The 11,758-nt window shown below is 43.9% G+C and overlaps 1 protein-coding gene across 2 annotated transcripts; it reads right to left on the reverse strand.

Annotated features, from left to right (window-relative positions):
* Positions 1-494: 494 nt before the first annotated feature.
* On the reverse strand, positions 495-6,927 carry LOC136541550 (uncharacterized). Of its 2 annotated transcripts, XM_066533479.1 has the most exons (6): positions 6,626-6,927; positions 5,356-5,429; positions 1,978-2,127; positions 1,584-1,869; positions 1,164-1,397; positions 495-1,028 (listed from the first exon to the last, which is right to left on the reverse strand). In XM_066533479.1, exons 1-6 carry the CDS (start codon positions 6,782-6,784, stop codon positions 708-710), a joined length of 1,224 nt encoding a protein of 407 aa, XP_066389576.1. In that variant the 5' UTR covers positions 6,785-6,927; the 3' UTR covers positions 495-707. The 2 variants fall into 2 exon arrangements, with proteins under 2 accessions (XP_066389576.1, XP_066389577.1); XM_066533480.1 differs by lacking the exons at positions 5,356-5,429; positions 6,626-6,927 and adding an exon at positions 2,513-2,553 and having other exon boundaries at positions 497-1,028.
* Between the last annotated feature and the right edge of the window lie 4,831 nt (positions 6,928-11,758).

The raw sequence follows: 11,758 nt of genomic DNA on the forward strand, positions 1-11,758 counted from the left end.
CCGATATCTCTGTGCAATCTTACAGATTCATTTAATCCACAACACGTTGCTTGCACGTGAACTTTTCGTAATATCATCAGTACAGAAACCACGTCCAGCCCAACATATACCCTATGTGACCCGTCTCATCGACAAAAGCAATTCATTTAAATCTACATGTTACTTGCACCGCATTTTTCCGCTTACGCCTCAAATTCATCTGTCAGCTTGGCTCATCTTTAACCCACACGGAGAAAACATGAGCATGCCAACGGGGATATACCCATCGGGTATCGGGTATCGCCGGAACGTTATCTTCCCCGCTACGGAGAATTCATCCCGTCCCCATCCCCGTTAACTGTCTCGGGTATAGATTCTTGCCCATCCCCGTACCCGTCGGGTATCGGTCGGATAACAGATACCTGACGGATACTGCATACCCGATAAACAAAGACACTTGGGGTCGCAGCTTTACAATTGGAGACGTTTCTTCTTCACCGGGTACAAGTGTCGGAAGAGAAGGAGCGAAGTTATGAGGAGAACGAGCAAAGGTGATAGAGAAACCAAACTGAGGAAGCGAGGAGCACGAGCGCTCGTGAGGCATTGCCACTCAAATGCATGAACAATGAAACAAAACCGACACGAGACATTTCTATGTACACCGTAATCTATGGTCAGCTCAACAGCGGTACCGCTCATTTTACACCATGAATATACACCGCAACATGTCATTGTTCTCTTACATTAGGAATCGCAGGGACCTGATCAGGGTAATCAGATAACTCTACGTTGAGGAAGCTTGAGAGGTCGTATGGTTCCACGGAAGCAGCGGTGTTGGCTTCCATGACTTGGGAGGGCATTGTTTCTGCCTGATCAGCCTCATTCAGCAATAAACTTGACATCCCTGGAGCCTTCGAGCTCACAACAGTGACTTCCGCCAGCTCTACTAGGTGCTCTCCGGTTGGCACGATAGTGCTGGGGCTGTATTTTGTTGGTTCATCCTCCCCCTCATTACTGTAGAGCACATACTCATGATATGTAGGTGCAAACTGCAATGCGGGAGAAAACAGTTAGCTGATACAAAAGTTGAAACTGCACTCTGGAAATTGGGATACAGGGAGATCATGCATATGCTTCACATCTGAGACCAGGATGAGCTGTGAAGAGAATGATTGTTAATTTACCTGGTGCACAGTGTCATGATAGAAGTCATTGAATTTCATCGCGTGAAGAAGGCTTCCCCTAAAACCACCAAAAGGGTGGGCATTGGAGCCAGCATATTCCTTGTAGGAGAAGGCAAATCGGTGCCCAATGGCTGCTACGAGCATCTCAACACATAGCACAAAGTTCTGGAGATAGGCAGCTTTCTCAGCATTTTTTATGAATCCAGATTTTGCAGCAAGGAAAACCAGCACACCCTGTGAGAAAAGCTTCCAGACTGTTACAAAAGGATTATTTATTTCACTAAGTAACAACAAATACTGGATGGGGTCATTTTGCTTGCAAAACTGCCATTCCATGTAAGAAATCTGAACAGGCTACTAGACTAGTAGTGGCTCACAAGTAATTCAGAGAAAGAAATGAACCCTTACAATAGACTTTACCTGCCAATACGTTAGAAACACAACTGATTTGATTATGATGAACTTCGGGACAGGGTTATAAGGCTGAAGTAGATCTCTGCATGCCGCATAGAATAGTGCAAGAGCAAACAATGCCATAGAGTATGAGATTGTATAGATGATAGTTATGTATAGATAGGACTGGTTGACACTGAAGTTTCCATCTTCGTATTTTCCTTTTGCGTAAAGTATGAAGGTGATAACAACCAAGATTGGTTTTAGGATCACAAACTGCAGACAGCCTTGTTTACATCTCCGTATAAAACGCCTGTCAGGAACACAAAAGTCATAGTCCATGAGATAAGGTTTTTAAAGCATGTGGACAGTAAAAAAATGTTGTATTGATCATTTAATCAAACAAAAGATAAATACGCACCCATCTAGAGGAATAGCTGGTAAACAGCAAGTCATCAGGAACCATGAGGGTTTCAAAGATTGCCCATTCAAACTTACCACAACAGTACCAGGACCTCCAACCCATGCCAAGCAAAGTGAAAGGAAATTGTAGATGACCCAAGCATCATAGCTGAAACACAATTGAATCAAGTTTAAACATGATTCTAGATATAGCGCCTCTTATATTAGCACAAATTTGTCAGGGAACTGCAGAAACAATGAAAAAAATCAACAGGATGCATAACATTTGAACTAGACTATCCTGCATGAACCACAGCAGGAGGAAGAATATTTAGTGCACCTAATCAATTATCTCTTAACAAAATAAATAAATACAATAACAATAACACAAAACAGTGAATTATCATGCCAGCAAAGCTTTTCAAGAGGACTTAAATTTTGTTCTTCCTCCTCCTCATTTTGGAAAAAAAAAGAATCAGATTGGGGCGTTAAGCTTGTTTGTGATTGTATTACTATGACCAATGCTGTTCTGCAAAGTGCTAGTATGAATGTACCTCATGACTCCAAAGTCAGGTGCCATTAGTACAGATGGCCATGCCCTGGGGCACTTTTTTCTTTGCAACATAGTTGAGGTCATTTTTGCAAAGACGTTCAAGGCTGAGTCTTCAAAGAAAGAAAAAAAAATCAACCTTTTTTTCTTGAAATAGGTAGACTTCAGTCCTCACTAGCAATACTGCTCACTAGTCAATAAAGAGTCTACAGTTCCTATGCAAATGGGCACTAAAAAATGGCTGTCAGCACATTATATGAGCACCAAATAAAAGGTTCCAATTTAAGATACATCACTGTATCTGGAGCATATGTTTTCAAACAAAATATAAATCGAAATTATCCACTTCAGTAAAAAAATAGCAACAGTCTGAGATTTTGATCTAGGTAACTTCACATTTATTGGAGCCACAAAAGAATTAGCAAGTACTCCCTTCATTCCAAATTATAAGATGTTTAGGCTTTTCAAGATAGGTTACTTACTTTGTATCTAGACATAGTGTATATCTAAGTGCATACCAAAAGCTATGTATCCAGAGAAGTCAAAACGTCTTATAGTTTGGATGGAGGGAGTAGTTATTGTTAGCTCAACAGTTCAGTGCATTAATCATGGGGCAACATGCTCCAGTTAGTTTTACCCAATTCAACTCAGAGCAGGTTACACAAAGTCAATTGAGCTTAAGTGTAAATAATATCTAAAAAGAACGACCTCTTCTGCTGATATATGAGTGCTGCCAAAGAGATCATAAATACAAGATGAGACTTGTGAGGCATTTTTGTAATTGTAAGATCACAATGGCCAAAGGAAGCATAAATGTCTTTTTCTAGGCACGTATTGTCCTTCCAGTGGCCAAATCTCTAACACTGATGCAAATAAGCAATTAATAGGGGTCCTTTGGTGGTACAGTCTAAAGCCCAAAATGATTTTTGCAAAAACACAGTGACTTGCTAACAGGCTATCTACCTCAGACTGGAGGGAAAATAGCAGGCTATCTAATTCAGACTGCAGGAAAATTCTCCCCATAAACACTGGAAAAGAAAAGCAACGGTTACAATAATACTGTCACCTATGTTACCCCACATATTATCAGTACAAGAACAGTTTACCATTAGTTTTCATTTGATGGACAATTCTTCACAAAAGATCACGAAACATACATGGCTGGATCACATAGTTGTTAGATGGTGGACTGCAATAAAGGTTTCTAGAAGTGATAACGCGTATATAGCTGAGTTTTCTAGAAGTAGTAAGTTCAGCACTGATGATTTATTAAAATAAAATACTAATTTGATCACATCTCAACAATCTGATTGGATAAATGTATTCGTGGACTACGAAGATGTCAAAGGAAACATCGTTGTAACTTGCAAGTGTATGGCATTGCTCATGAAATTAATATCATGATTTCGATAGGCATGCATAGTTAGGAAAAAAACAGCCTCCATGACAATTTTCTCTGTTCCTTGATCCCTAATTGGGTAAGTATTCACACAATTGAACTTCACTTCATAGTTATTAAGGCACTAAGGCGAGACGTGGCGAGCCACCCCCTTCCAATCGCCTAGGCGACGCCTAGGCGATCATAAGGCGAGGCAAGGCGACGCCATATGTTCAAGACAGGAGAATGGAGAAGGGATAAAAAAGAAAAATGAAAAAGTAAAAGAAGAAGGACAAGGAACATAAAAGGCCCAGTCCAGCATACAGCCCATAAAAGCCCTCCCCAACTATCCTGAACTATCTAGGGCTGCCACTGCTCCTCTCCAAGTGCTTCTTCTCCCTCTCGAACACCTTCTCAGTATCCACTACTGGAGCCGCCTCCTTCCAGATCTCCTCTCCCCTTCCTCACTGCTGCTGTCGCCCCCTTCTAGATCTCCCCTCCCCTTCCTCACTGCTGCCGCCGCCCTCCTTCTAGTTCCCTGTGCGAGATCCCCTGCTGTTGCCCTTCAAGAGCCCCTCCCAGATCTGCTGGGGAGCAGAGCTGGCGGGGATGGGAGCAGAGCTGATGGGGATGGGAGCAGAGATTAGTGGTTAGCCTTGCCTGGTCCTCCTCCAGTTCTTCCTATGTCTCCTCCCTCCCCTGCTCCCTCATTTTGCTGGTTTTGGTCGTGGCGTCGAGGACGCCCAGACTTTTTTCAGCGCCTGGACGACTAGGCGACGACTAGGCGACGCCTAGGCGACGACTTAAAAACTATGCTTCACTTCATTAATCCGCAGGAACTGGCACAGTGGGGAACTCCCCCATGGTTTTGCATCAAAAACCAGGAGGCTTTTCTGTAATGCAGTGCTAGAAGAAGCCTGCCCCAATCCTTCAGAAGCATCAGTGGGGATATTGCTAATACTGTTACTAGTATATTACTGAAGACTTAAAGTTAACATTCTTTTTTTTGCGAACATAAAGTTAACATTCTTTTGAAACTAAAATTCTTGCTTTGGTTCAGGTAGTGCATCATTAATGGTCAAGTACTCAAGTTGACTACTTAATGATTCTAGTGCGAGGGCATTCAAAACTTGTGCATGCATACCAAGTGCCACCAAAGCTAGCAATACTGTGACATAAACAAAAGTTGCAAATTCATGCCCTTCTCACATTAACAGCACTGTTTCACTCAGGACTGCAATTTGTCAATGGTCAAGGTGATGGACCATATCAAGTCACAGGACTTATACCAGATGAGTGCTAAAAAAGGAGGGTTACAAGAGCAGTTTTATTTCATGTATTAGTTCTCAATACGAGGGCATCATTATCCATCGTGAATGAAAGCATATATGTTCCAAGTGATATGAGCGTGAATTAGGTGACACAGGATAAAATAAAATAGGTTTTTGAGTTACAAGTAGTTGACTTACATTTCTCGAATAGAATTGAAGTAGATTGCTTGATGTGGTAAGACAAGGGAAAGAAATGACATCACTGCATATACCTAAAATTTGATGTACTTATAGATAGTTAGAAAAGACATAAGCTGGATACAGAATACATGTGTAAGATGAAAAAAATTAAATGATTCAACACAATCCAGTCATATGATTCCATGCTGACACTTGAAACCAACTATCTAGGACAAATGTTCACGTTCCATGCACAGAGGGTAGACACCATGATTCATATGCATTATGCTTATGCCAAACCAAAGAGAACAAGGACATGGCACAAATAGTGTAACCAAAACTCTGTGATATAACTAGCTGATCCTAACAGCATGTGGGCAGCAGATCATGCAGGAATCAGAACTGGAAATATCATGTTTATGAGATAATATGTCTTCTTCACGTTCCGATGGTTCCACTACAACAAAGTTAATTTTATGAGATGAGGTAAAGAATTTCTGAGCTAGGGAGCAGAAAGAAAATATAAGCCATTCCACTCAGCACATTGCTTAAACTCCCACAGAGCTGTAAGGTTCAATAGTCCCAAGCATCATTTTCAGCTTTGAGTACACCACCTATCTGTTCACAAATGTGTTTAGTTGGGGGCCTTCCAGGCAACTCGCAGCCCAAGCAGCAATCTCAGCCCCAGACCTCCAAAATTGGACGCCTGGGATTCATGCCTGGGCTCAAACCAAACAGGCTATCACGGTAAAAGTAACTAGGGTTATTGTTGCAGTGGCAAGTAACAAAATTCAGAAAGGTGCTGCCATGCTCCATCCAAAACAAAACATAAAAATGATTCCCCGAAACAGATATACCACTATCAAACTTCAGAAACAGGGACCCTTTGTTTTATTTAAGAAACAATTATCAATACTAAGACAGCTGTTTAGTGGGTCCTACACGATGCCTGCCCATTGCAGCTTGTCTCCACCGATGCTGAGTTTCTGCTTTTAGTTTTGGGCATCGATGCACACACTGTGGCCAGTCTAATGCATACGCAACACAAGTATACACATATATGAACATAAATGGTTGCTACACATGGTAAGCCATTATTGCTGCGTGGAAGCATCAATGAGCAAACCGTTATAGCTACAGCTGCAGAAGATTTCAGTTGGAAATGGACAAGTCACAGTTCGCCCACAAATCACAGGGAAGAGCTAAGAGAGCTAACGTAAACAGCTACGATTCGTCTATAGTAGTATACAGAAGCGGGGTATCGGAGGGCCCGGGGGGGAGGGCGTACCGGGACCATGAGGATGATGCGGACGATGAAGCGCTGGTGCGTGGGCTCGGCGTAGTGGAGGAGGTGCCGGTGCACGAGGCGCAGCGCCACCACCGTCGCCGCCGCCGCGGACGCCAGCGCGGCGGCCGTGTAGGCCGCCGCGGACGCCCACCCCTCCATCCCCTCCCTCTCCCTTGCCGCGCCCACCCGGCTCCGGGGAGAGGAACCCTAGGGGGAGGGAGGCGGCTCGCGGCGTGGCGGAGGGGGCGAGGTGAGGGAAAGCGGGGCGGCGGTGGCAATGTTGTTTGGGGAATCGAGATTCGTGGGGGAGCTAGGCCTCCGGGTGGGTGGGGGGCGCCCCAGCGCGGTCGGCGAGGACGGTGACGGATGTTTCCGCGTGGCGTGGCGAGGGTCGTTGCCTTGTTGGCCTGTGGAGTGAGTAACGGGATTGGGAAATTGGGATTCGTTTGGGTTTGCGAAGTTTTGACTTTTGACTGCTCGGATGTGAACGTTGAAGTTTCGTCTTGGCCCGTGTTTAGTAAAAAAAAAAATTCCAAAAAAAATACTACAGTACGCATCACATCGGATATTACGATACGTGTATGGAGTATTAAATGTAGACGAAACAAAATTAATTGCATAGTTTGGTTGGAAATCGCGAGACGAACGTTTTAAGCTTAATTAGTCCATGATTGAACACTAATTGCCAAATAAAAACGAAAGTGCTACAGTAGCCAAATTCTAACTTTTCAACCAACTAAACACGGGCTTGATTTGACTCCGCTAGAAATGACACAACCACAAAAACAAGATGATGCCTAAAAAGAAGAAGAGAAAACAAGATAACAATAGCTTTAAGTTAAAAAATTAATTTATAGTTATATACTTCCCTCCGTTTGTGTTTACTTGTCAGCAATTTTTTATCGTAGCAAATTTGACCATCTGTTTTTTCTTCTAAAAAAATCTTAGATACTTCAATGTATATAACACTAATGAAGTATGTTCAATAAAGAATCATATATGTGAAAACTTGATGTATCTAAAAATCTTTTATAGAAAAAAACGTATGGTCAAAATTGCTACAGTAAATTTTGGTGACATGTAAACAAAAACGGAGGTAGTATAAAATTCTTGTCAAATATAAATATAGTACGGACATGGAGGATAACTACTGTCCCTCTGTTCCAAATTATAAGACGTTTTGATTTTTTTCAGATACATTGTTTTGCTATATTTAGATAAACACCATGTCTAGATATATAATAAAATAAATGCATTTAGAAAAGCCAAATATCTAATAATTTGAAATGGATTAAGTAATAAACAGAAGTATAATAGTATATACAAAAGAAATTTTAAATAGAAAATCCAAATGCTACAATAAAAAAGATGCTAACTTGGCTCACTTAAGTCTTTCGTGGGACAAGATTTAGAAGATCTTAAGTACCTCTCGAAAGAGTATAAGAGATAAGCTGGACGAGAAACACTAAAGTGTTTGGTTTGAAGATCCAATTCACGTGGCATGGGAATGGTTCTTGTCTGATAACATCTTTTCTGTTGGCCCGTGGGAGCGCGCTATACATGGAACAACTAATTTCATGACGGACGACTCGATCACATGACGCAAACCAAATGCCATGGCTAGGTTCGGCATTAGGATCAACTGATTCCACATGGCTTCAAAAACAAAACTAAGGCCCCGTTCGCTTGTTTTAAATTTGGCTTGTTCAGTTTGTTTTTTCAGCCGAAACAGTGTTTTTCTCTCACAACAATTCAGCCGGAACAGTGTTTTTTAGCCAGTTTCAGCCAAAGTTCAGACCAGCGAACGGGGCCTTTGTGCAACCTCTACCCCTTTGACTTCGATCAATTCACTTGGCATGGACTTTGACCAGCTTTGAAACTTTACAGATCTAGAGTGAAATACATGTGGAAAGCGCTTAATTTTTTTCAAATGCCAAGGGACGATGCCCACGCGCAAGTCCTCCAGTGAGGACTACTAATGGGGGGTGCTAACTCTTGGTCTGATGGTTATGCATTTGACATGCATGTTACAAACTCAAAAATATGGTAAAGCATTGTTTATTTTGACAAAAAAAAAACAAAAAGAATGGAACCCAACTAGATTAATTGACTAAAGGTCTCATTAGATGGAGCTCTAGCTCTGACTTCTTAATAAAATGTATCAGGGAGCCGATGAAGCTAGAAGCAGACTTAACAGGGCAGCAGGGGTTCAAGCCCTCCTATAATATGGTAGTCTATGTCACCAAGGAGTCCCCTCCCCCCTTCAAATATGGAGAGATGAAAGAGAGGAAGAAGGGACTAGGGGTTCTCCTCCTTTGTTGAAGGTTGAAGATGACAACCACCCTCTTAAGTTTCCTCCTACGTTTACCACTAAGTTTTTTTTAGTTCAAGATTAAAAATCAACCCACTGCTTACACTCAATAGTGCCTTTTTTAAAAATTCCATGGTCATCAAGGTTAAGAGGCACGAAGTTCTAGCCCTCGCGCTCGATTTTATCACAATGTTTTGATTTCTAGTCTTGAACTAAACGTAGAGTAGACATCTATTAATCATAGAACCATTATTCACCTTATCACTACTGAAAACTCGAATATTTCTGTGTGTGCAAAAATCCACGGAAAAATTCGAATACCCACGGAAAAATATTTTTCTAACGGTGTACAGAAAATAACACACAGAAATATAATGACAGAAAAATCAAATTTTTTTGTGGGTTCACCGTCAGAAACAATTTTTCTATGGGTCTCACACGCACAGAAAAATTATGTTCGCCCATATTAAAACTAATTTTTTTGTGTGTTAATCCACACAGAAAAAAGAAATAAACGCACAGAAAAACACATATTTTTTTTCTGTCAGTGCAGGTGAACTCATAGAAAAATTCATATCGTCCAGATTAAAAATAATATTTCTGTGTAGCCAGTCTCACAGGAAAAAAAGAGTTAAACACACAAAAAAAATATTTTAAAACAGTAGCAACAGCATATTAAAATATATATTTTCCATACAGTATTTTTTATGCATGACCAACAAGGTTTCATTCAAATAATACACAAATCAGTAGTTCATCATGAATGGAGTCAACACTTATGTCAAAAATAGAATCAGTCTGATCTATCAGCACATATATCATATATACAGATATGATATCTGGTCATCTACATGTTCAACATGAATACTACAACGAAGGACTGGGGAGAGGAAGAACCCGGCACCAAAGCAAAAGGGCTCCCACCACCTCCAGCTAGTGGCGGCACCACAACACGGCGGACTGGGCACTGGGCGGCGTTGGCAGCGTGAGGGCGCAGGCCGCAGGGGCATCGTGGTGTCGGGGCTGAGGGGCGCCGCCGCTGGGATCGATTCCGTGGAAGGAGGCGTCATGGTCGCGTCATCGCGTGAGGCTCTCAAGGTCAGGGGAGGCAGCGGGGAAGGAGAAAGAAACTGTTTCACCTTCCACTCCATCTCTACCTGTTAAGCAAAGACATATTTTTAGTCAACAAAAAAACACTAGTTGTCGGTGTAGAATGTGACCAACTAGTAAATATTTGTAGGTTTGCCGTACGTTGTGATCGGAGGTAGCCTAACACTCAATGACACAGGGTTTATACTGGTTCAAGCAACGTGCCCTACGTCCAGTTTGGGTCGGTTAGTGACTTTATTCCTGAGCCCAGGTGCTTGAAGTTTACAGTGGGGTCACAAACGAGAAGGAGAAAGATGGGGTATAGAAGAGGTCCGGTCGGAAGGGCCAAGAGCGACGGGAGCTACGCTATGAGCTAAGTGTTCAAGCGTGTGCTTGGGGTACGAACCCGGCGGTTCTGTGGTTGTGAGCCGATGAACTCGATCGGTGTTGGTTTACTTCGAAGGACTAAAGAAGCTCTCCTTTGTTGGAGGGAGCGCATCCCCTTTTATAGACAAAAGGGATGGCTTTACAAGTGAGAGGGTGAGGGTACATATGTCATTGGGCTTTGTCGCCCATGCCGGCGGGTACAAGATAATGGTAGGCGCCCACAACACTGTTGATGTCACTGTAGAATGTCAGATGCATGTGGGAGGTCGTGTTGCCTTCTTCGGGAATGGTAGATGTCGGTACCTGCAAATACTGTTGATGCCTAAAGGTATGTGAGGAGTCTCACCACGTTCACCCGACACGGTAAATCTCGGCGCCCATAATACTATCGATGCCCAGAGGCACGTGGGGGCCTTACCGTATGGGAGTTAACGGCGCCCACAACACTGTAGAGGTAAATATCAGCGTCTACAATATTGTTTGTGCTAGGGCGGTTGCAGAGCACTGTTCCCACAGGTGCTCAGGGTATGGTCCCTGGTAGCATGGTTTGACTTGTGTGCCCTGACTTGCTTTCTCCGTTTGTCCCCTGGTTCCTTCCGAGCGGGCGTCCCCGGTCGGACGGCTCTAGTTGGCCCTAGGCGCGCCAGTCGGAGAAGAGCGCTGACCAGGGTTTCTGTGAACCCTGGTCGGAGACGCGGGGTCAGAGTCGAAACCAGCACTTTGGGCTAGGCCTTCTGATTGGAGAGGCCGTCCGGAGGCGGCTGGAATCTGAAGCGAGCGCTCCGGTCGGAGAGGTGGGCCGAAGTAGTCGACGAGCGGGCGCTGTTCCTTTTCGGCCGGACCTTCTGGTCGGTGGCTGGACCGCCCTTTCGGCCTGTTGCTCTAGACCCTTGGGCCGGCCCATGAGCTGTGTGCTGTCTATTTGGGCCGAGCCTTGGCGTGGAAGCCAGTCCCCGTGGGACCCTGGGTTTATGAACCCGACAGGAGCCCCCGAGCCCCCGGGCGATTCGGGTAGAATTGTCCGGGGGATTTTTGACTTGTCGGTGGGTGCGCGCGAGCGCACCCACGGGTGTAGCCCCTAAGCCCCCAGACGGTTCGGGCAGAACCGGCTAGGGGGTTTTCCCCGTTGTCAGCGGGGGAGGTTTTTTCTGTTGTGTCGGTGGGTGCGCGCGAGCGCACCCATGGGTGTAGCCCCTGAGCCCCTGGGCGGTTCGGGCAGAACTATCTGGGGGATGTTTGGTTTAGCAGGTGTGCGTGTTCCTAGTTCGGGACCAAATTTTGTCACCAAGGCGCCGCTGTGCAGCCGAGGTGGTTAGGCGCGGGGATTGGATTTTAAGACAGAACTG

The sequence above is a fragment of the Miscanthus floridulus genome, chromosome 3 (assembly GCF_019320115.1).
Source record: "Miscanthus floridulus cultivar M001 chromosome 3, ASM1932011v1, whole genome shotgun sequence".
Taxonomy (NCBI): Eukaryota; Viridiplantae; Streptophyta; class Magnoliopsida; order Poales; family Poaceae; genus Miscanthus; species Miscanthus floridulus.

What these genes read in the sequence shown, in the direction of transcription:
- LOC136541550 (XM_066533479.1), bottom strand. Translation starts at nt 6,784, where the DNA reads ATGGAGGGGTGGGCGTCCGCGGCGGCCTACACGGCCGCCGCGCTGGCG. An exon ending in GCATCATCCTCATGGTCCCG is followed by an intron (nt 5,430 to 6,625) that starts GTACGCCCTCCC and finishes ATCAAATTTTAG; the next exon opens with GTATATGCAGTGATGTCATT. An exon ending in TGTTTCTAACGTATTGGCAG is followed by an intron (nt 1,398 to 1,583) that starts GTAAAGTCTATT and finishes CTTTTCTCACAG; the next exon opens with GGTGTGCTGGTTTTCCTTGC.